Source organism: Scyliorhinus torazame, chromosome 17, assembly GCF_047496885.1.
Source record: "Scyliorhinus torazame isolate Kashiwa2021f chromosome 17, sScyTor2.1, whole genome shotgun sequence".
In the NCBI taxonomy this organism is placed as follows: Eukaryota; Metazoa; Chordata; class Chondrichthyes; order Carcharhiniformes; family Scyliorhinidae; genus Scyliorhinus; species Scyliorhinus torazame.
The window spans coordinates 148,993,397-149,018,994 of record NC_092723.1 but is presented as its reverse complement, the minus strand read 5'-3'; the positions used below and the strand labels follow the sequence as shown (position 1 = coordinate 149,018,994).

General features: G+C 47.2%; 1 protein-coding gene across 18 annotated transcripts in view; it reads right to left on the bottom strand.

Moving 5' to 3' along the window:
* rbfox1 (RNA binding fox-1 homolog 1) overlaps positions 1-25,598 on the bottom strand; it is a 2,508,969-nt gene that overhangs the window by 442,891 nt on the left and 2,040,480 nt on the right. Inside the window, exon 1 of one of the 18 annotated variants that reach the window (XM_072481252.1) lies at positions 20,605-20,721. The exons of 16 other annotated variants lie outside the window; for them this stretch is intronic. In XM_072481252.1, coding sequence (XP_072337353.1) covers positions 20,605-20,643 — 39 coding nt within the window. In that variant the 5' untranslated portion in view covers positions 20,644-20,721. Of the gene's footprint in view, positions 1-20,559; positions 20,578-20,604; positions 20,722-25,598 lie in introns of those variants that run through there. One more of the 18 variants, XM_072481266.1, reaches the window with a different exon arrangement.

The window sequence follows — 25,598 nt, the reverse complement described above, 5'->3', positions numbered from 1 at the left end:
CCGCGATCCAACGGCACCATATGTTTTTTTTGGGCCTCGGGAGGTTTCTCCCCGCCGAGGCTGCACTTTGAGGGAATACCTGCTGGCAAAGCTCAGCTCGCCAGCAGGAAAGGCTCCTCACAGATCGGGCCCCCTTTTGGAAGGCTGTCTCGATCTCCCCCCCCCCCCCCTCTTTTGGGTCACCTCCACTTTTTTGACATCCCCTCATCCTTCTCGATCCACTTGCGCCGGGTGCAACGGGGTCACTAAATCGCACTCCTAGGGCTGGATTCTCTGTCCCACCGTGCCACATTTCTGTTTCACCCCGCCGGCGGAATGCTCTGTTACGCTGGTCGGTTAATGGGGTTTCCCATCGTGGGGCAGCCCCACGCTGTCAGAAAACACCAGGCTGTCGGCAAAACGGAGCATCGCGCCCATTGAGTCTGGAGGCATGGAAAAATGTGCAAAATCTTTGTAAATAAATAATTGGACCACAGCTAGAAAATTCCATCCCTTCATAGATTATCATAGAATTTACAGCGCAGAAGTAGGCCATTCGGCCCATCGGTGTCTGCACCGGCTCTTGGAAAGAGCACCCTACCCAAGGTCAACACCTCCACCCTATCCCCATAACCCAGTAACCCCACCCAACACTAAGGGCAATTTTTGGACACTAAGGGCAATTTATCATGGCCAATCCACCTAACCTGCACATCTTTGGACTGTGGGAGGAAACCGGAGCACCCGGAGGAAACCCACGCACACACGGGGAGGATGTGCAGTCTCCGCACAGACTTCTGGACAGACGTCCGGGCACAACATTTTAGGAAGGTTGTTAGGCCGGGGAGGGTGCAGAGGAGATTTACCAGAATGAACCAGGGCCAATGGTCTTCAGTTACGTACAGAAACTAGAAAAATAGGCTTGTTCTCCTCAGAACTGCGAATGTTAAGAGGAGATTTAGTAGAAATGTTAAAAATTCTGGTGGGTTGTGATAGATTTTCCAATGGCAGGAGGATCATCAACCATAGGTCATTTAGATAATTGTCATTAAGATTGTTAGAAGAATCAGATGAGAGATGGGAATTTTTTTAATGTGGTAAGCTATTGTGACCTGGAACATACTGTGTGAAAGAGGGTGACAGCAGGATAAATAGTAGCTTTTGAAAGAGGTTTGGATACATAGCAAAACAAGAAAAAATTGCAAGGCTCTGGAGTTCCTTCCCTGTCGCTGGGTCAAAATCCCAAAACTCCCTGTGTGCACTGTGGGTGTGGCTACACCACATGAAGTGCAGCGGTTCAAGAAGGTGGCTTTCACCACCCTTTCAGGGGAAATTAGGGATGGTCAATAAAATTACTGGCCTAGACAGCGACAACATCCTGTGAAAGTAAAATTAAAAAAGGAAAGAGCAGGCTGTCATTGTCCTTGGCATTCTTCCATCAGTGTAAGATGATGGACACGCAAGAAGTCAAATCCACACAGTGGCCCGGATGAGCAGATTCTTTGAGGTGGAGGACAGGTGTGCGAAGTGCGCGGGGGGGGCCAGCGTATCATGTCCATATGTTCTGGGCATGTCCAAAACTGAGGGGATTTTGGCAGGGGTTTGCCGATGCCTGTCCACGGTATTAAATACGAGGTATGGCAATGAGTCCAGAGGTGGCGATTTTTGGGGTATCGCAGGATCCGGGAATCCAGGAGGAGAAAGAGGCGGACATTCTGGCCTTTGCTTCCCTGGTAGCCCAGAGGCGCATATTACTAGCATGGAAGGACTCGAAGCCACCGAAATCGGAGACCTGGCTTTTGGACATGGCTGGCTTCCTCTGCCTGTAGAAAATTAAGTTTGCCATGAAAAGGTCTCTGATAGGGTTCTCCCGGAGGTGGCAATCAGTCGTCGACTTCCTCGCAGAGAATTAATCGTCAGCAGAAGGGGGGGGGGATGGTTAGCGTAGAGTAGGGGGGTAAGCAACGGTAGGACCTGTGGGAGAGGGAGATGGTATTTGCACTATGTTTATATTTTTCTTGTTATGTACATTGTTGATTTTGTTGCTGTTACAATGCCAAAGAAATACCTCAATAAAATGTTTATTTTTTAAAAAAAGAAGTCAATTCCACTTGGGATGGGGTAGCTTCATGTGATTCAGTTTCGCTAATGGTTGAAGCAATCCATGAGAAGCGGGCTTTCCCACATGTGCTGGATATGAAGTAGTTATCACGTAGAGTTGAGGGTTGTCGCATTCAGTTTTGGCGCCTGTCAACAAGTTGCTGTAGTTGCTGATTACCATTGTGCCGCATGCCAGCCCAAAGGTGATGTCGCCACTTTCTCTTTCATTAGCTGGTATCTCCCAAATGTGAGAATTAAAAATTAGGACCTTCATGTCACACTTGCATGGAATCTTGAACAAGGCTGGTTGTCTGGCTCCAGCTACCTCGCCATACAGAAGACCCTTAGGTACACGATTGTCTTCCATCCTGCAAACACACCCAAGTCAACGAAGTAGCCTCTACTTGATGAGGGCCAACATGCTTGGGAGATCTGCCGCATTCATGGTTTTGTCTTTCCATGAGATGCCCAGAATGTGCTGCAAACAGAGAAGACGGAAGTTGTTGAGATTCCTATATTGGTAGCTGTACAACAATGTGCTGAGAATACAGGCCTCATAAACCCACATCTTGGTCCTAAACGTCAGCTTGACGTTATTAAATGCACGTTTTGTGAGTCAGCCAAAGATGATATTTACTTTCCCAATGTGTGTATCGGCTTTTCCATCAAGAGACCGATTGTCTCTCACCGTAGAAGCAAGGTTTCAGAACTTGATAACCACTTCCAGCGGGGTGTTACTTAGTGTGACCAAGGGTGGAGATGTCACACCTTGGTCCATGATTACAGTTCTCTTGATGCTAATAGTCAAGTTACAGGCCCGGGAGAGGCAATCCATGTGCCTTTGTAGACGGGTTTCTGTGTAGCCAACGGGTGCAGCGTCATCAGCATAGAGGAGTTCTCTGATCAAAGCGTGATGCATTTTTGTCTTTACTTTCAGTTTGGACAGAGGCTTACCATCTGACCTGGTGTGCAGATAAACTCCTTTATCAACTGCACGGAATGCAAAGGTCAAGAGCATATACAATAAAATACCGAACACATTTGGGGCTAAGACACAGCCCTGTTTCGTTCCATTTTTCACCCTCAAACGTCAAACTTGGTGCCATCAAACTGCACAGTGCAGTGCATGTTTTCATGGAAGGAACAGCTGAGACTGAATAGCTTTGGCAGACAGCCAATTTCCCCCAAAACCGTGTGGGGCTCTGTCCTGCCATCAGGGTTGAATGAGAAAGAGCAGGAGGATGAGTGCAATTGGATAGGTTTTTCAAAAGGATGGCACAGGCATGGAGGGTTGAAAGGCTTCCTTTTGTGCTGAATAATTCTGTGTATAACTGTGACCCTCTGTGTAAGATTTAGATTTTCGTCCTCTTCCAATGCATCAGAAATTCAGAATTGCAGCCCTTCATTGCTTCTTTCTTCCTTTTTACTTACGAAGAGTTTCAATGTCATGCCACTCATTATTCAGTGCTTTCAAAGTGTGGTACTATTTAATTGCCAGGTGAACAGTGTGGCCTTTACATTACATTTTTCTTCATTACTAAATCACTGAGGGAGTTATTGTTTTAAAACTAGAATCCTCGTGTAGATAGGTGTTCCATTATTACCTCATGATTCTGTCGGTTTTCTATAAAAATGGTACAAGTCAAAATAGAATATAATCACATGCTGTTAATATTCCACATCATAATTCATTGTAGAAAACTGAAAAGGAATCAATGTATTGCTGGAAATGTGAACGTTTTGGCGCATTGGAAACTGTAAGACAATTCTGGGATCAGCTATTAACACCCCACTGCACATTTCTGAAGATCCTAATGGATTTGCTGTTTGTTTTCATTTGCAAAATGGTTACTGAGGATTATTTTGAATGGTTACATGCTATAAATTATTGTTAAGTAATTCCTTCCTGCCTTACTCCTCTGTATATAGCTCGACAAATATGTGCCAAAAGGTTAAATGTTGTATTGTTAATGTATTGAAAATAATCTTAAATATTACAAAAGCATTATCTTAACACAATATAAGAGTGTCTAGATATTTGGTTTTGGTTATTGACATCATTGATAACATGATGGGCGACACAGTGGTTAGCACCAATGCCTCATGGCGCCGATGAACTGGATTCGATCCCGGCCCGTTGTCACTTTCCATCTGGAGTTTGCACATTCTTCCCCTGTCTGCGTGGGTCTCACCCCCACAACCCAAAGATGTGCAAGGTGGGTGGATTGGCCACGCTAAATTGGAAAAAATTTGATCACATGACACAGATTTCAGAAGTATGTGGAGTAAAAGATACATTCTGCAAGGAAATCCCAATATCAGTGCAAAACTGACAGAATCTAAAAAATATCAATGGGTGGGATTTTCTGCACCATTCGCTGGCGGTGAGATTCTATGGTCCTGTCACCGTCAATGGGAATTCCCATTGAAGCCATCCCAGGCCACTAGAAATCCGCGGCAAGGATATGCTGCCGGCGGGACAAGAGAATTCCTCCGGCGCGAATGGTCGGAGAATCCCGGACTACATGGCCATTCGCAATCGACTTTCAGTTTTGAAAAATAATAGATTGTGTGTTGAAGTTTCTGAAAATATTGATCAACATATAGGGTGGGATTCTCCATCCTGGTACGCCTGAATCGCAATCCCCAATGGGATAGAGAATCAGGGTACAATTGGGATCAACGCTGGGCTACGACACAATCACGATGCTCCACCACCCACCCACGCTGGTGGTGGGAAAGAGGCCCATGCCTGTGCCATCAGACCTCATTGCATTCATTTAGCGGGCCAGGCACTCTATACTCCGGCCCTCCATGATTCTCCAGATCCTGCGGCCGGGAATCATGTGGTCACGGATCACTTGCGGTCTCTACCAGTGTGGCTGTGGTGTGGTGGATCTCGCAGTTCGCCAAGGGGTGGACCCCCTCCCCCAATCAAGGAGATACCCTCTTGGCCTACTGCGAGGTCCACCTCGCCAACGACATGTTGGTAGGCGCCATCGGAGCCCAACTGGGACACCCCTCCCCACAATGCAGTGCCTGCCTACCCCTTCTCTACTAGTCCCCACCACCACCCCTCCAGGGACCCCTGTAATAAGGAGACACCTCCGAGGGACCCCTGTAATAGGGGACCCACCCTGGGACGTAATAGGGAGACCCTCCATAAGGACCGCCTTCCTAAAGGATCCCCCACTGACCACTCCCCCTCCCCCCAGAAATGTCTGTCTGGAAGCTAGACAGCAGTCCAGATAGGGGCAGTGAGAAGAATTTAGCTGTAACCTGTAACACTCAGCTTGAAGCTCCATGTGCACATTCCTGGAAGGAGAGCAGCTGTGACCTGTATCTGGCTCCCAGATCCATTAGCTGCAAGCCATTCATATATTTCTAGCTGTCATTGACAGCTTCTACAAACCATCTCTAACTTTGATTCACTCATCTCTCATCATGGTTCAATAGCCTAAGTGATAAAACCTCAGTATTTGCAAACATTGACCACATCAAAGAGAGATAGGTGCAGTGCAATCACATGCTTGAGTGATTGTAATTCACTTTGTGCTTGGAATGTACTTACCCCATGACCTCAACTAAACTTTGGACACCAAGAGGAAATGTTGCATGCCCAATCCACATAATCTGCACATTTTTGGACACTAAGGGGCAATTTAGCATGGCCAATCCACCTAACTTGAACAAACTATGTGGAGTTTGTACTTTCACCCAGTGTCTGCGTCGGTTTCCTCCCGGTGCTCCGGTTTCCTCCCATCGTCCAAAGATGTGCAGGTTAGGTGGATTGGCCATGCTAAATTGTCATTTAGTGGCCAAAAAAGGTCGGGTTACTGGGATAGGGTGGGTGTGGCCCCAGGTAGGATACTCTTTCGAAGGGTCGGTGCAGACTCGGTGGGCCGAATGGCCTCCTTCTGCACTGTAGGGATTCTATGATTCTGAAACTCACCAACCAATCACCGACCTGCTTCCTTCCTAACTCACTGCACCATTTTCCTTAATTTACTAAATTCCCCAAGTTCACACTCTGCGACTGGCTTCCATCAGTGTGCAGCTGCTGTCTTCAAGCTTGCTTACTTCCAAATAAACTGAACCAGTTGAACGGTGAGGGAGTGGAGACCTTCCAGTTTATGGATCTCACTGGCTGTGTACCGGGTATGCCTGATGATGTTCTGCACCTGGGGGAGTCCAGCAAAGGAGGTAAAATTCAATGCTTGCAAGGCCAAGTCTGTCATTAAATGAATGTTCTGCCCAGTTTTGGCAATGAGGGCAGCAGCAACTGGCAACATGCAGTGGTGTGTCTTTCAGATGCCACGAATGTCCACAGCTGATCCTTGGAAGGAGGCAGATGCAAAGAGGTTCAAGGCCACACTGACTTTGACGACCACTGGCAGGGCATGGTGACCAGTGTTGTGATGTTTTCAGCAGTGGTGGTACAGATGTCTGCAAACATCTGCGCGGAGAATCGCAATCTCCTGCGGCATTGCTTCTCAGTAGTTCCGAGCAGCTCTGTCTTCGGTGGTCAATCCAGTGTTGAGGGTTTGGCCTCTGTTGTATTTCTGCCCTTCTTTCCTCTCCCATGTGGCCTTGATACTCAGGATTCTGCACTAGTGCCCCCCCACCCCCCCACCCCCCCACCCAATTGTCTCCGGCAATTTTGCTATTCCGTCTCTGGAATGTCAGGGGGTGCTAAACACAATATCTCACCCTCCCCTTTCCGTAGCTCTAGGCAAACCTTTTTTTTTACATTTAATTAGCCCGAATGGTGATTGGAGCAGGATGCCTATTATCTCATTTGCTTATCATCCTGTGAAGCCCCTTGGGATGTTTTACTCCAGGAAAGACCCGATAACAAATGTAAATTTTCATTGATTTTATAATACTAGAAGCTTCTTCATGCACATCCAACCCAGTTCACATGGGTGAAGACACGCCATCATGATAAGGAGTTAACGTCTTTTTGACTGTACTTGCTAAAATGCCACATATCATTTCTGGAGGCACGAGTAAACCTACCTGGAAATGTCTGTGACCGTCACCCTTCTCAGGATCTGGATCACTCCGGGGGAAGATGCCAATCTCTGTCAACTGCTGGAACGACACCTGCAACTATGATCATGTTAGATGTTCTGCATGTGGAGGGATCGCAACAGTCAACTTTTGACCTGAAACTTGGCAGCATCTTATTGCAGGTATATGCCAGTGTTAGTGTTGAAGATGATGTCGAGGCTGGGGTGGCACAGGGGGATCATCCTCTTTGCCAACATCTCAAGAGGCATTTGGGTTTAATTTGAAGAGGTGAGTCAGGACCACTTTAGAAGAAAAAAGTGGTTTTGAGCCTGTCCTTGCTGGCATGGGTCCGCTTGGTAATTTTACCACAGGCGGCCGAGTGACATAATAGTGACATCGGGGGCGGGATTCTCTCAGCCCGGGGCCGGGCCGGAGAATGCCCCTAACCGGCACGAATTGCGCCACGCCACCCCGACGCCGGCACGCGATTCTCCGCAGAGAAGCGAATCGGCGCCATTGGCGCGGCGCCGGTTTAGGGTCGCTCTACGCGGCCAGCCCGCCGATTCTCGGGCCGGGATGGGCCGAGCGGCCGTTGTGGAAATGCCAAGTCCCACACCTCTCAGCTGGTGGGAACTCAATGTTGAAGGGTCGGGTGGCGGCCTGTTTGGGGTGGGGGGACTGACCCCGGGGGGGCCTCCCATGTGGCTTGGCCCGTGATCAGGACCCACCGATTGGCAGGCTGGCCTCTCTGTCTCCCGGCCTCCTTTCTTCCGCGCCAGTGCCTGTACCCCTGCGCCATGTTGGGTCCGGGCCGGCGTGGACAAGGGAGGCACCGCGCATGCGCAGAAATTGCTCCGTTGGGACTGCACATGCGCGTGTTCGCGCCAGACCCACTGCGCTTGCGCGCATCCCCTGGCGCCTATTCCACGGCCGGGTCAGCAGCTGTGGTGGCGTGAACCGCTCCAGCGCCATGCTGGCCTCCTGTAGGGGCCAGAATTGCTGATCCTGAGTCCGTGTTGACGCCGTCGAGAAACGCGACGGCGTTTCCGACGGCGTCATCACTTAACCTCAGTCTCAGAGAATCCCGCCCCTGAACTTTCATCCACCCAAACAGAAAGATGGAGCCTTGAGTTAACATCTCTGCCAAAGGGTAACACCTCCAACTATGCAGCATTCCCTCAGCACTGCACTGAAGTGTCAGTCTTAGTTTGTGCACTCAAGCACTGGAGTGGGACTTAAACCCAGGACCTTGTGGTTCAGATCTCGCAGTGCTACAAACTGAGCCACAGTAAACACATCGAAGGACAGGGACCACAAACCTCTGAGAGAGTTTTGTTAGTGCTGAGTCCCACCAAATTGCATTTGATAATTATTTTTTTCTATTTATGTTAAATCCGGTTAGGGTAAGAAATGTCCCCATCAATTGCATTTACATTTCTTGACTGGTAAGAGACGATACAATGAAAGAATGGTGGCACATTTTTTTTAACTCTCACATTTGCCTGTTCAAGGGCTGACCTTGGAAGGTTATGAAGTGCAAAATGTTGTAATATTCTTTTATGGACAGTGGTAAGAGAGATTGAAACCCCAATTCCCTTCCCTTACCGTCTGTAATCAGTAATCTAAGTGAGATGTGTGCATTTTTCAGCCCGAGAGTGTAGGGTCAATTAAAATAACCAGCAACAAGTCACCATGGGTTTTAATAAAGAGGATTCTTTACTGACACATTCACACCAGAAATCTACCACTATGTCACTCATTTGCACGCACGTACACATACACTCCAGAAAAATACAGTTACAGTGCTCTTACCAATTACAAACAGGAACACTTTGTAGTTCACATGTTTGGCTTGTCTTAGAAAACAAGCAGGTCCAGTGAAGAAGGTGTTTTCACTCCTGAAGGGTCTAGAGGGGTTCAAATAGCAGGAACTGCATATCAGTTTTCCCTCGAAGATGATATTGTTTTGCAAGTCACAGCATTAGTCACTTGCTGTCTTCTTCCAGGGGGTCAAGTTTCTGTTCTGATGAGTCTGGATGGGAAAAGACTGGAGACTTTTAAGACTGCAATCTCCAGATTTCTGACAGGTGTAGATGTCACTGCCATGTCTGTTGCTGTCTCTGCAGTTGTTGTTCCCAGACTGACTGGTTACCTTCTGGTTCTTGAATAAAATAACGTGTTATCTGAAGACAGTTTTGATCACATAGTTTGTTCACCCAGAGTGATTTGGAAGTCTGAAGATATTGTTACACAATGGGGAAACGGATGGGTTATTCACACTTGCTTATGATGCATTGGTTTCTCTACAGTAGCCTTTGTTAAGTTTTAGGTTTGAAGCCAGTGGGTCTGGAAGTCAAATGATTTTGAATTTCAGATAGCTTCACAAGCAATAGAAGGTGTGAATTCCACAAATAGTTTTGGTCTGGGTATGATGAGTTAAAGGGGGCATTTCACCCATGCTTAATCAATTAGGAATTTTATGGAGACTTCAGGTAGCCTGTGCAGGAATTACAAAAGTCACCTGACCCTCAGCAGACATCTTAGCAGCCTTTCAAGGTCCATTTTTAAAAGAAGGTTCTGGAAGATTCCAAGCCAATACAGTTTGTGGTTCAACGTTATGGATAGGACGTGCCTCTACTGGGCATGACAGTTTAAGAGATGTGAAAGGCTAGTTTCCCTCGTAGTGAGATGGTAAATTGTAGCCACATAAACATGACACACAACCACATTAACAAAGAAAATCTCATTGGTATAAAAATGTCTCTGGTAGAAATTGTGGAAGATTCAGGCACTGGGCATTGAACAATATCCCAGGGAGCACGAAGAAACAGGAACAGTTCAACAGCATCGGTGCTTGAGATGTCCACAGTGCACCGTGATTGACTTGGAGAAACCTGCAATTTTTTAAGTAAACTTACTTTTGAATTAGTGATGGAAAATTGAAAGAAAAATGCATCTTGGGCTTTCCTGGCAGGAACAAAATTAATACATGCTGAACTACCACTAGGACATAATAAACCCATTTCAGAATTAATTGTCGTAAAAATGCTTTCCTAACCAATGATGCCCACATCCTGTAAAATGAACTTTAAAGACCCATTTTTGCCCACTCTTGTTTTTTGTTAGTTCACCAATTCTCAATCCATGCTAATCGTAGAATTTATAGAATTTACAGTGCAGAAGGAGGGCATTCGGCCCATTGAGTCTGAACCACACCTTATAAAGAGCACCCTACTGAAGCCCACGTATCTACCCTAACCCGTAACCCAGCAACCCCCACTTAACATTTTTTTGGGGACACTAAGGGCAATTTAGCACGGCCAATCCATCTAACCTGCACATCTTTGGACTGTGGGAGGAAACCGTTGTACACGGGCGAGCGGCGATTCAATGGGCCGAGCGGCCTGCCAACAATAGCGCGGGAAAGCGGGGGGGGGGGGGGTGGAGGGGGGATCCTGCACTGGGGGGTGGGGCCTCAAAAGGGGTCTGGCCCGCAATCGGTGCCCACCGATCGGTGGGCCTGCCTCTCTGAAGGAGGACCTCCTTTCCTCTGCCACCCTGCAAGATCCATCCGACATCTTCTTGCGGGGTGGCCTCGAGGAGGACTGCAACTGTGGATGACCGCCGCGTCATTTATGCGGCGCCAAGGCCCGGCGCGCGTAAACGACGCGATGCCGCTCCTAGACCCCCAGGGGCGGGAGAATGGGGGGCTGGGAGCGGCCTCCAACAGCGGAGTGAAACACTCCGGTTTTCACTCCGGCGTCGGCACTTAGTCTCCCAATGGGAGAATTGCGCCCATTTTCTTCTCTGAGAGGATTATGAATCTATTGAACTGCCTTAACCAGAGGGTAGTAGTGTGTGCAAATTGACTGTCATGCTCCCCTCTATTCCAACATAGGCAACTCTTCAAACTATTTCAATGCCTATAAATTCCTTCAGATGATTTAAAGATGTGGAAGTTTTTATATAAATGCAAGGGGTGGGATTCCCCCCTCTGACGGCAGAGTGTTGACGCCGTTGTAAAAACCGAGAGTTTTACGACGGCATCATTGAACCGCTAAGTGTAGTGATCCTCAGCCGCACAGTAGGTCAGCATGGCACTGGAGCGAGTCATGCCGCTCCAACTGCCGATATGGGTGCCAAGGGTCTGCGCTTGCGCGCTGCGGCCAGCGCGAATACGCGCTGCAACCGGCACGAACTCGCGCATGCACGGTAGCTTCCTTCTCCGCGCTGGCCCAGACGCAACATGGCGTACGGCTACAGGAACCGGCACGGAGTAAAAGAGGCCCCCACCAGGAGAGGCCGGCCCACTGATCAGTAGGGTCCGATCGCGGGCCAGGCCATGGTGGAGGCCCCCGCTGGGGCCGGATCCCCCCTCCCCCACACCAGGCCGTCCCCCGCAGGATGGACGCCGAGGTCCCGCCGGGTAAGACCACATGTGAATGACAACGGCAGGACTTGGGCTTTCTTAGCGGCCACTGGGCCCATCCTGGGCGGAGAATCGCCGGGGGGGGGCCGCGTAGAGCTGCCCCCGACTGGCGCCAATGGCGCCGATTCTCCGGTCACTGGAGAATTGGCGGACCAGCGTCGGGGTGGCGTTGCATGAATCGCGCCCGGCCCAGCGATTCTCCGACCCGGCCCCGGGGTCAGAAAATCCCGCCCATGGTCTTTTTTCTCTTTCACTTTGAACTTCAAAATCATTTGTATATTTTAAAAGTAACCACAAAAATCTGAGAAAAGATGGGAGCCAGAGGTGCAGGTTTCTATTGGATTGAAACCAGTCGCCTGTTTCACGAGGGAACAAAAGGAACTTTCCAGACTGATGTCCCCCCCAATTCCCTTTCCTGAAACTAATCCAAAAAGGTATTATCAATTGAATGGGTCTGTCAATACAAAGACTTAGATGCCTCAAACACTCGAAGGTGCAAAATCCACAACACAGGGGGTGCGATTCTCTGCTCCCACGCCGTTTCAGAGAATGGCATGGGGCGCCATTTTTACCTGCGACGCCGGTCCGACGCCCTCCCGCAATTCATCCCAGCGGCGATTCCCATCGAGGTCTGCGCGGCGCAGGCCAGAGAATCTCCCGGGACACCCAAAATGGCGATTCTCCGCTCTCCCGATATCCTCTGGCCCGGATTGGCCGAGCGGCCTGCCCAAAACAACGGCTTCACGCCGGCGCCATCCACACCTGGTCGCTGCCGGCGTGAACGCTGTGGGGGGGCAGCCTGTGGGGGGCGAGGGGGGTTCCTGCACTGGGGGGGTGCTCAAAAGGGGTCTGGCCCGCGATCGGTGCCCACCGATCGGTGCGCCAGCCTCTCTGAAAGAGGACCTCCTTTCCTCCGCTGCCCCGTAAGATCGATCCGCCATCATCTTGCGGGGCGGCCGTGGGGAGGACGTCAACCGTGCACGCGCGGGTTGCCGCCGGTTATCCCGCACATGCGCGGTTGACGTCATGTACGCGGCGCCGCTTTTACACGGCGCCAAGGCCTGGCCTGCGTAAATGTCTTGGCACCGCTCCTAGCCCCCCGGGGGAGTGTGAAATGACGGTATGGAAACGGCCTCCGACGCCGGAGTAAAACACTCCGGTTTTCACTCCAGCATCGGCACTTAGTCTCCAGATCGGAGAATCGCTCCCAGGGTGTGTAATTGACCTAACCGCCCACCTTATTTGGAAAAGGATCTTTAACTTGTACAGGTCACATGATGAAGAAGCCTTTTCTTTTACTCCCTTTCAGTGAAAAGCCTCTTTCAGACAGACTTCCAGCAAAAGTTATAGGAGCTGCTGCAAGTCCTCCAAGCAGCCAAGGCAACAAACAGCAATACCTTGAAAGTGGGAGGACTCCTGATCCAAACTGTTCCAAAATTCTTCTTGTGCCAAAATTTGGTGATGCAATCTGTAATAAAATCAATGGCAAACAAGCGAAATGTGCCTTCAACGGAATTTGAAGCAGAAGGAAAAGTAACATAGCCATAATGTTTGAAACAAAGAAACAAAAGAAGTTGCAGCAGGACGTTTTGTAAGCATAAACAATAGAAAATAAGATAGATACTTTCAATGTAAAGAATTTATGAAAGAGGAGGACTTAACTTGGCCAAAATTAGCATCCCTAAACATAGAAAAGCTGAAAGCCATCTGAGTAGGTTACGTACGATACATTTTGAAGCCCGAGGTACGAAAGATGCTGTCTTGAGCATTTCCAGCCTCACTCCAAATTCAGAACCGATAGAAGGCACAGAAACTGGAACAGACCAGGTTACCTCAGCCAAAATTCACCTCGAAGAGCAAAGGTTGGTGTTACAGCTTCGAATGAGAGAGAAAGAGAAGCCCAGAGCAAAAGGGAGGCGTGAGATTTCCAACAGAGAGTGAGAGCTTCCCAGCTTGAAAAGCTTGAGAGGGAGTTACAGGCACAGAATTATGGAGATCTGAGACACAGGGACAACCTGATTTTACCAAGTGTCAATTAAATACCCTGAACCCAGAGACAAGTTTTGATTTCCTCAAGGATTTCCCGATTTTTCTCCCAAGTTTGAAGGGGAGGATGTGGAAACATCTTTCAGAGCCTTTTAAAAACTGGCAGCTCAATTACAATGATTGGCAGTTTTGGTCACAAAGGATACAAGGTCAGCTTGTAGGAAAGTCCTGGGAGGTTTATTCAACACTGCCCACTGAAAACTCTGCCAATTATGATCACACAAAGGCTGCTATTCTCAATGTCTATGAACGTGTACCACCAACAATTCCAGATGTTGTTAAAAAGCCCCATATAGACTTTCCTAGAATTCCAAATAGCTAATCAGTTAGAATTTGGCTCGTCCGAGACTTAAAGATTGACTGCACCCACAAAGGACTAAGATAAAGTACGGGTAAGGGAGTTTTAAAAATGCCTCCCATATGGCGTCAAAACGCAGAGAAACAGAATACTTCAAAAATCAGAAAAGCAACTGATGACTCCAATTTAACCCAAAAACTTCGAAACAGAAACAAATTTGGATCTTGTACCTCTTACCAACAAGGGTGAGATGAGAAACATAACATAAAAAACATGGGAAATAGGTGCAGGAGTATGCCGTTTGGCCCTTCGACCCTGCACCACTATTCAATATGATCATGGCTGATCATGCAAATTCAGTATCCCGCTCCTGCTTTCTCTCCATTCCCCTTGATCCCTTTAGCCGCAAGGGCCACGTCCAGCTCCCTCTTGAATATATCCAACAAACTGGCCCCAACAGCTTCCTGTGGTAGAGAATTCCACAAGTTCACAACTTTCTGAGAGAAGAAGTTCTTCCTCATCTCAGTCCTGAATGGCTTATCCACTTATTCTTAGGCTGTGACGCCTGATCTGGATGTCTCCAACATTGGAAACATTCTTCCCACTTCTAGCCTGTCCAGGCCCATCAGGATTTTATATGTTTCTATATGATCCTCTCTCATCCTTCTAAACTCCAGTGAGTACAAGCCCAGTCGATCCAGTCTTTCTTTATATGTCCATCCTGCAGTCCCAGGAATTAGTCTGATGAACCTTCGCTGGACACCCTCAATAGCAAAAATGTCCTTCCTCAAACGAGCAGACCGAAACTGCACACAATACTCAAGGAGTGGCCTCACCAAGGCTCTATCTAACTGCAGCTAAACGTCCCTATTCCTATATTCAAATCTTCTCGCTATGAAGGCCAGCATGCCATGAGCTTTCCTCAGCGCCTGCTGTACTTGCATGCCAACCTTCAGCGACTGTTCCACCGTGACCATGCCCAGGTTTCAGTGCACTTCCCCTTTTTCTAAACTGCCACCATTCAGATGATAACCTGCCTTCCTGTTTTCGCCACCAAAGTGGATAAACTCACATTTACCCACATTATATTGCATTTGCCAAGTATTTACCCACTCAGCCAGCCTGTCCAAGTCACCCTGCAGCCTCTTTGCATCCGCCTCATAGTATACACTGCCACCCAGCTTAGTATCACCTGCAAATGTAGAGATATTGCATGAAATTCCTTCGTCCAAATCATTAATGTATATTGTCCCAGCATCGAACCATGCGGTACCCCACTGGTCATTGCCTGCCACTCTGAAAAGGACCCGTTTATTCCCATTCTCTGCTTCCTGCCTGCCAACCAGTTCTCTATTCATGTCAATACATTGCCCCCAATACTATGAGGTCTAATTTTGCTCACTCATCTCTTGAAGAAGGTAGGGGGAACAGAAATGAACTCCAGATGAAAAGGGAACAGGGAGAAAAAAAGCTGCTTGCAGACAAATTTCCACTGAACCCATTGAGCCTGTTGCAAGTCATCCAAGCAACCAAGGTAATAAACAGTAACACCATAAAACATGGAGGAGGGCTTCCCCTGAGCTGTTCCAATTCTGCGTTCACCTGAGAACCAACCTTTTTGAAATTCAACTGCAAGAATCTTTAGAGTTTACTGAGAATCCTCTGTTTTACAACACCTTAACTTCAACTAAAGGCATCAACTTTATCCAAGAAACCACAGGCCTGCCACAAAAGAGACGGAGATAACTATGGCCGAGATTCTCTGGCCTCTCCGTGCGGCATGTTTCCCGAAGGCGACCCGCTGTTGGCCAGTGACAGGATATTCTGCTGCTGTCAATGGGATTCCCCATTGAATCCACCACATGCCGCCGGGAAACCCACGGCATGGTTGCGCTGCCGGCAGAACCGGAAAATCCCGTCAGCGCAAACAGCCGTAAGATCGTGTTCTATAAATTGCCGCCATTTTTTTAACCTTCATTTGTATTTATTCTGTGTGTGCACGTGTGTGAGTTATTGGGATTCCCACTCTGAGGGTAAGAAACCACACCCCCCCCCCACCCCCACCCACTCCCTACACACATACTGATCATGGGCAGTATAAAGGGGCACAGAAATGCCAAAATTCTCCAAAGTACTAAATGGTTACATTAGTTAACACAGTTGGCCTCTGGAGTTCAGGCCATCAAAATATATCAACATTCAATTTTGCTTTCATAATATAATGCTATTATTCTATCACACCAGTTGCAAGAACATAGAGATGATATGAGGAACCATACAAATGAAATCTAGCAGCATGGTAGCATTGTGGATAGCACAATTGCTTCACAGCTCCAGGGTCCCAGGCTCGATTCCGGCTTGGGTCACTGTCTGTGCGGAGTCTGCACATCCTCCCCGTGTGTGCGTGGGTTTCCTCCGGGTGCTCCAGTTTCCTCCCACAGTGCAAAGATGTGCAGGTTAGGTGGATTGGCCATGATAAATTGCCCTTAGTGTCCAAAATTGCCCTTAGTGTTGGGTGGGGTTACTGGGTTATGGGGATAGGGTGGAGGTGTTGACCTTGGGTAGGGTGCTCTTTCCAAGAGCCGGTGCAGACTCGATGGGCCAAATGGCCTCCTTCTGCACTGTAAATTCTATGATAATCTATGATAATGTGACAGCATGGGAAAATATGTCATTCCAGATTCACAGGAATATTTGGGTATCTCACAGTAACGTGGTAATGTTATTTATGTGCTCCAAATAAATGCCTTCTTTCTGAACAGTGACAACACAAAATGGTGCAGATTACAGGTAGAGGTGTATATTTATTAGTAATGTCTTGAGGTCCATGACATGCCTCACCAGTCAGATATGTTAAGTTCCTGGAGCTTTCGCGAGAATTAAATCAGCCTCAAATAAACTAGTAAAACAGGTCGCAAAATGGGTGATACTTGAAGTGAGTTCAGAAATAAACAGCATTTTCACTATATTTTATTAACTAAATAAATTCAAGTTTACATTGACAATTAAATAAAAGCGGGCTGGCAGAATGGAAGAAAGCACACACACAATCACACACACAAATGGATGCATAGATTACAAACATGAAAGAAGAACTTGAAAATTATATTTTTATATTCGATTACACTTTCCATTCTCTGATTGATTTGAAAGTGGAATATCATGATCTGATCAGCAGGTCCAATAATACCGATGTTTGAAACGTATTGTTAGAATAATTTATTTGCAAATTGGTTTCCTTTGCATTTGTCTACTCCTCCACCAAATATACATGTAATGGGAGTCTCTCTCGACAAACACTGGGGGCGAGATTCTCCATTGGTTGACGCTGAAATCGGGAAACGCGCTTGAGCAGAGAATTAGTTACAACGGCAAAATCGCAGCTGGCGCCGATGTGACACCAAATTGCAATTCTCCATCACTTCAACAGCGGCGACAATGCAGTCTGGAATGCACATACAGTATACACCATTTGCATATCATTAGCGGGCCTGACCCGGTATTCTCCAGGACCTCCGCAATTCTCCACCTCCGATGGGCCGAGTTTCCGACGGCGTGGTTCACTTTGGCTTTTAAAAATCATGAAACCGGCCTTATGGCTGCTGAGGGAGAGAGGGGGGGTATGCAAAGTGTCCAACATCGCCATAATTTGCTGGCAGTTGTGCCACTGGCCGGAGGGCTTCTGCCAAGTTCGGGGGGAGTAGCGGGGAGTGGCCAGGAGGTGGGCTGTGGGGTCCGGGTGGACGGGTACGGAACAGCATTGTCACAGCCAGAAGGACAGCCATGCAGCTCCGCACACTGCTAACAGCCCACTGTGAGCTTAGGGCCATGGGTTGGATAGATGCCCCCCCAGGCCATCCCTCTAGGTGCCATCTGGCCCCAGCTGACCCATCAGTTGTGTGGGCGAGCTCCAGCACAACCAGTGCCATCTTGTTGCCAGGGATGGGTGCGTGTGGGGATTGTTACGTGTATATGCGGCTGCAGCTTGTCAGTCTCCCGAATGTCAATCATGGATCCGACGACTCCTGCATTGTTTTTCATTGGAATCGATTGTTCCACATGGCGCCGGTGCTAGCCGCACCACTGTCACTGAATCGGTCCAGCTTCAGCGTCAGTTTTGCTGTTGTGAAAGTCCACAAATTCTGTGTCGGTATCAACACTTAGTCTCAGGAAAGGAGAATCCTGCCCCATATATTTCCTTTCCCATCCCCCACATACAATGGTCTTTTCTTTGGTCCCCCTACACAGATACATACTGACCACCCACCACATAAAACACTGACCCCACCATACACACACCCTTACCTGAGAGTGATGATGGTTTAAAATCAAGAAAAATGAAAATCATCTGCATTGAACTAAAATAGCCTGTGTAGTGTTAGCATCTTTTATATAAATTTAACAATTGACATAGACATCACCATGGCAATAATTTAAAAGATTAAGTCTAGCAGTTTCAGTGAACAGAAGTTATATATATCTGGGTTATTGCTTAAGCCATGTGAAAATCGACACAGAGACAAGCTCTGGCTCCCGGGCACCTTGGCACTGCTAGAGTTCCAGTGTGGCACTGCCAGAGTGCCAGGCTGTCAGTGCCAGGGTGCCAAGTTGGCACTGCCAGAGATTGGCCAGGTGGGGGGGGGGGCCTGACCATGTGGAGGGACAGATGTTCCCCGGGGGCCTCCCCAAGGTTGGGGGGTGTTGAAAACAAGGGGGGCTGAAAAGTGTGTGTCGGGAGGGGGGGGGCGGGGGGCAATGGGGGCATCCAGCCAAAATGCGCCCTGTTCTGCAGGGATCCTTTCCTGCTGGGCCCACCAGTGGAAAATGACTCAAGAGCGGCCTTGGGGAGAGAAACTCCCCGCGGCCAAAATAAAAGACAAAGTGCCGTTGACTAGGAATAGTGGGGTGCTTCTTGGTCAGCCGCCGCCGATAAACATGCCGCTAAACGTGCCTAAAACCGGTCATAGATTTTTTTTCTTCCCATCAAATCATGCCCACTGGCCAATCAACTCTTATGCAAATCAAACAAACTAAAGCAACAATAATCTAAGACGTACATTACTTTTTATGGATATGGTTTTTGAATTAAAGCAGCTAATAATTGGAAAATTCTCATCAGGAACTCATAAGAGCAACCTATTCTTCAAAGACCATCATAGGTAGCTTGTGATTTGCTGAAGGAAGTATGAAGTGAATGCAGTTTTTTCTGAACTTTTTTTAAAAGAAAATTAAAGAATGAACACACACCTTTCGCAACCTTAGAGTACCCCAAATCACATCGCAGTCCAGAAGACAGAGGAGCAGAATTAGGTCACTCGACCCATCGAGTCTGCTAAGTCAATTAAGTACTTTTGAAGTGTAGTTCTTGCGGTAATGTAGACCAAATGGAAGCCAAATTCAAAGCAAGTTCCCCCAAACAGCAATCGTACAAAGGAGCAGATATTGTGATTTAGGTATTGGTTGTGGGATAAATATTGGCCAGGAAATCTGGAGCACATCCTTGGTGTTCCTCAGGTAGTGCCCTAGAATCCTGTATGCCCACTTGAGGACAATACCTCAGCTTAGCATCTGTCTGAAGGGCAGCATCTCCAACAGTGCGACACTTCCTTGGCAGTGCACTTGTGGCAGCCCAGACATTATTCTCTAGCCTCTAGATTGGGGCTTGAACTCCAGCCTTCTGGATCAGCATTAAACTGATCAATGTTAACTCCTTTCAGTTTGTGCAGCAATTTGTGCCTGACTTCCGAGAAATGAGGAACAATTTTACACCTTGTTGTTTTAATTGATAAATTCATTGAACAAGGGCCGAAATTCTCCGGCCATTGGGATTCTCATTTTCCACAGGCAGCAGCGGACCCCCGCCCGTGGGTTTCCCGGTGGCATTGGGTGGCTTCAATGGTATATCCCACTGACCAGCAGCGGGAAGAGAGAATCCTGTCGTCAGCGTGCGATGCACCGCTGAGGAACTCGCAGCCAGGAAAATGGAGCATCCCGCCCCAGGTTTAGAAATTTAAAAGACAACCTGTGAAAAATGATGCAGAATTAAATTGTTGTTTCAATTTGAAATTTTTGGAGGTGCCCATTTTATGTCCTTCACGTGATAATAAGTCCATGATTTGGCATGCCAATCAAAAACTGGACTGCAATAAAGTGCACGAGGGACAAGGTAAAATGTGTGATATCAAAATAAACTGCAGGTGTAAAGGGAATAAATGGGATTTAAATGTAGCCCAACTCATAAAATGATTTTGAAACGGTTTAAGACAAAATAGGAAACGTTAAATGAATCCGGTTTACATATCTCAAAAAAGGATGTTCCAATCATATTACCACTTACTACATAATTTTCCGAGCAAAGTAATGCTGTGAAGAAGGAATGCTTGGCTTACAAAGGGGGGGGGGGGAAGCAGCTTGTACAATTATATATCATTATCTCACATTTTATAGCAATTTGTGCACTTCCATGCAATCAAAGGTTCTAAAGGGCCAATTTCAATTAACTTGTATAAAAGAAACATAGCGTTTAGCTGAAATGCAACTGTATTAAAAGCCAAAAATCTCCTGCCAAGAAACATGATACTTTTATTTTCTTCATCAAGTCTCTTAAACTATGTTATAGTTAAAAACATTTGTCTTAATCCATTACAGGGTCTAGCTTTAATTGCATTTTTCTTTGCTTTTAATGCAAACTCACCCCACCGTACTGTTAGTTCTTGCAAAATTATAGCTGGGTACTCACAAGAAGGCGTGAGTAGCAAGTGATTTGCTCCAAAGTCATGTAAAAAAAAAGCCTCAGAATATGTCGGGGGTATTTGCAGAGAGGAATAGGAAATTAGTAATCCAGCAGCCAGCTTCCCTTACTGTCATTAATCATGCTGCTTCTCAGAGCTACAATGGAAGCTTATGGCAGGGTGGGGAACTTACACTATTGGTTGACTCAGCTCTTCCCAATATAAGCCAGCCAATCCCTTTGCCCTGAGATATAAATAACCGAGAAGCAATTACAAAATATATAAGATGAAGAATCTCGATTGCAGAGTGAAGCAGCATTCAGTCTGAATAATACACTGTAAACTTTATTTGAGTTGACTTCTCATCTGAACCGCTTGCAAGAGGGTCACTGATCGCTGAATAATTCCACCCCCCAAATCACACCATAATCGAATTGCAGCCTATTTCCCCAACTATAATGAAAAAGGCAACCTAAATAATGCAGGTAATGTCGTCGGTCTCCCTTCAACTGTTGTACTTTATTACTGATGACTGCTATTCTCCATTCCTGCAGTACTGCAACAATGAATATATTTCACAGTGCACTTGCTTTACTGTGTGGGTGGTAGTGTATAGGCACCTCTACATAATGAAAAAAATATATAAAACTCAGGCATCTTAACTGAGGAATGCACCCAACATACCTCCAAGGAGAAAAAAAGATTTTTCCACTTAAACTATTTGTAAAAATATTTTAAAATGCAAATACCTATTCCCTTTGGAGATTGTAATGGCTTCTTTAAAATTGTTATGTGTACAAGGAGAATATAAAACAGAAATGTGTGCAAATTTCCAATTAAAATGTGTAAAGTTACTTTATCTGTCCCATCTGCAAAACTAGTGTTCTTCTTGTAAAAAAAAAGAGGAAATGTGTCAAAGTAATAACAAATAATGCCTGTCAACAAGGTAGTAGAATAAGATCATTAAACATCAATAACTGGCGGAATGTTTTACTTGAATTAAATTCTAATTAATTAAAAGACAAGGGCCATTGACAAGATTTACTACCGTTTTCTCCAAATATAACTCTGGAAGTAAAATTGCATCCAGGGGCATTTTATTTCTAAAAGAAAGACACATCATATAACAAGCAAGCAAGGTTTGTTCATTAAAATGCCTTTGTTATGGATTGGATCGGTTGCACATACCAGCAACCTCCATCAGAAGAATGGCACCTATAATATACAAGATTGGATCTTCGGAAGAGAGAACCTTTCAGAGGAAATCCATAAACATCTTTTTGTACTTCTCCCTGAATTTTAAAAATGTTTGCTCATTTTACACTTAAACTGGATAGGGTTCTGCAGCCTGAAGCACTGGCCCGAATTATATTTTTTATAAGAGTTTCAAATTGTTAATATATTATTGCTGATATTTTAAAACATTTTTTAAACAGACTGTAATCTCATGACAGCATGATAAAGTGAATATGCTTGACTTGAAAGAGTTACGAAACCTGACAATTTGACAAAGTTGAACTAAAATAATCAAAACTCAGAGGGTGGGATCTTCCACCCCTACGTTGCCAATCCCCCCGCGACAGGTTCTCCCGTGGCGGGATGGGCGAGCCATGAGAATCGCCATATATATCTGCGGGACCAGATGATCCCACTGGCACTAGAAAAAACCCCTGCGAAGAGGTGGCACAAAATCCTGCCAGAATCATGTAACATAGAACATCTCTGCTAATTCAACAATTTGACTCCTACATTTTCAGACTTGATGGGCGTCATTCTCCGACCCCCCGCCGGGTCGGAGAATGGCCGTTGGCCGCCGTGAATCCCGCCCCCGCCCCCGCCGAAGTCTCCGGTACCGGAGATTGGGCGGGGGCGGGAATCGGGCCGCGCCGGTTGGCGGGACCCACCGCTGGAATACTCCGGCCCGGATGGGCCGAAGTTCCGCCCAGAAATTGCCTGTCCCGCCGGCGTAAATCAAACCTGGTATTTACCGGCGGGACCAGGTGGCGTGGGCGGGCTCCTGGGTCCTGGGGGGGGCGCGGGGCGATCTGACCCCGGGGGGTGCCCCCACGGTGGCCTGGCCCGCGATCGGGGCCCACCGATCCGCGGGCGGGCCTGTGCTGTGGGGGCACTCTTTCCCTTCCGCCTCCGCCACGGCCTCCACCGTGGCGGAGGCGGAAGAGACTCTCCCCACTGCGCATGCGCGGGAAACTGACAGCGGCCGCTGACGCTCCCGCGCATGCGCCGGGAAACTAACAGCGGCCGCTGACGCTCCCGCGCATGCGCCGCATTTCCGCGCCAGCTGGCGGGGCAACAAACGCCATTTCTGCCAGCTGGCGGGGCAGAAATCCCTCCGGCATTCCGCACCTTTGGGCCGGCGCGATGCCTGTCTGATTGGCGCCGTTTTTGGCGCCAGTCGGCGGACATCGCGCCGTTGGGGGAGAATTTCACCCGATAAGTCAGTTCTCACAGTGATGTCACTCATATACCTTATGCAAACAATTAATGAATTCTGTTAAATGGAATAATAGTCATAGGGGCTTTGACAAAGAGTCATCGGACTCGAAACATTAGCTCTGTTCTCTCCCTACAGATGCTGCCAGACCTGCTGAGATTTTCCCGCATTTTCTCTTTCGTTTCATAGTCATAGAGTTTTACAGCACAGAAAGGGGCCTTGCAGCCCATCGCGTCTGTGCCGGTCATCAAATTCCCATCTATTTTAATCTCATTTTCCAGTGCTTGGGCCCTGTATGTTGTGATATTTCAAGTGCTCATCAAAATGTTTCTTAAATGCTCCGAGGGTTCCCACTTCTACCACCTTTTCAGGCAGCAAGTTTCAGATTCCCACTACCTTCTGGGTAAAAACATTTTTCCTCAAATCCCCTCTAGATTTCCTGTCCCTTCCCTTAAATGTCTGTCCCCTGGTTATTGACCCATCTGCTCAGGGGAAAAGTTTCTTTCTATTTACCCTATGTGCCTCATAATTTTGTACATCTGAATCTGGTCCCTCCTCAGCCTTCTCTGCTCGAAGGAGAATAACCTTAGCCTAACCAGCCTCTCTTCATAGCTGGAATGCTCCAGCGCAGGTTACATCCTGGTGAATCTCCTCTGCACCCTTTCTAGTGCAATTGCATCCTTCCTATAGTGTGGTAATGAGAACTGCACACAGAACTCCTTCTCTGATGTAAGCCCCTCTCTAATCTGGGGAACCTGTATAGTCATTCATTTGAAGAAGATCTGCTGCCCCAGATACTCCATGAAGTGAATAGCTCCTTAATTTTGAAGGCAGGCAAGAACAGTGTGCTTTCCATAGGTCGCGTTTGCTCCTGAATGTAGATTTTAAAGTTGTCTAAGGTGCTGGAACGGCGCCGAGAAGGACTTCTTCCTATGATCATCCAGGGCGATCAGACTGGGTTTCTAAAAGGCTGAAATTCGTGTATCAGTGCCAGGAGATTAGTAAATGTTATTCAGCTCTTTCAAAAACGGGCATTAGATGGTTGGGTGATCTCCTTGGATGCAGAGAAAGCTTTTGGTCAGGTGGAATGGAATTATTTATTTTAAACGCTGCATAAGTTTGAGTTGGGAGGGGAGTCTGTCAAGTGATTCAAATGATTTATAAAAGCCCACTGGCAGAGGTTCTTACTAGCGGCTACAGGTCTGATAATGTTTGTCTCCTGTGAGGGTTTCCCTTTATCGCTCAAAATAGCTATTGAGTCCCTGGCGAAGGTAATTAGACAGGATCCTTCAGACTGTGGGCTCCACAATAGAGGGAGGCAACATACGATGATGTGTTGCTACCTGTATCTAGGTCTTATGCTTCTGTTCCCACTATTATTGATGTGATGAGTAGGTTTAGCCTTTTCTCAGGATATAAAATTAATTTGACCAAGTTTGAGGCTATGCCATTGGGTAGGCTTATGGGGAGACCTTTCCCTTTACTAATTTCCCATTTAGGTGGTCCCCTTCAGGGCTTGCTTATTTGGGCAATGTAGTTACCCCTTCCTTTAAACATCTGTATGGGGCAAACCACCGCCTTTACATGCGTCTATTAAGTGGGACTGTTGTACCGGAGTGGCACGGTGGCACAGTGGTTAGCACTGCTGCCTCACAACGTCAGGGACTCAGGTTCAATTCCGACCTTGGGTCACTATCTGTGCAGAGTTTGCACTTTCTCCCCATGTCTGCGTTGGTTCCTCCGGGTGCTGTTGTTTCCTCCCACAATCCAAAGATGTGCAGATTAGCTGGATTGGCCATGCTAAATTTCTCCTTGGTATCCAAAGGTTGGGGTCACAGGGTTAGGGCAGGGAAGTGGGCCTAAGTAGGCTGCTCTTTTGGAAGGCCGGCGCAGACTTGTTGGGCCAAATGACCTCCTTCTGTACTGTAGGGATTCTATGGAGGTCATCCTAACCAATGTCATGGTTGGGCAGGATAGCGCCGATTTAAGATGAATGTGTTGCCTAGGTTATTGTATCCTTTCTAGATGCCACCAATCTTATTGTCTGCTAGGGTCTTAAAGGAAATCAATGGGATGCTCAGTTCATTTATATAGAACAAAAAGAAACCTTGCTTGAAATTGATCAAACTGGAGAGGTTAGTGGTGCTGAATGTATCGGTTAGCTTCTTATCTCAGATTCATACTGGAATGGGTCAGAGAGCATGCCTCCATTTGGCTCAACATGGAATCAGGTCAGCCTGTATACTCTTTACAGGCTCTGTTGTTTTCCAAAGATTTCAAAGCTGGACCTGCCAAGTGTGAAAATCCTACAATTATCAATACTCGAAGAGCGTGGAGAATGGTCTTCAGCTGGAAGGGAGATCAAAACACACTTCTGCTCATTCCCCCATTCAGGGTAACCTGGATTTCCCACCAGGTCTTATGGACCATGGATTAAATATCTGGAGAGATAGAGGTATTGGTAGGTTGGATGACACACTTAGTGGTGCCTCCTTGTCATCTTTTGAGCAGCAATGTCAAAAATGTGATATCCCAAGATACTCCGTTTTC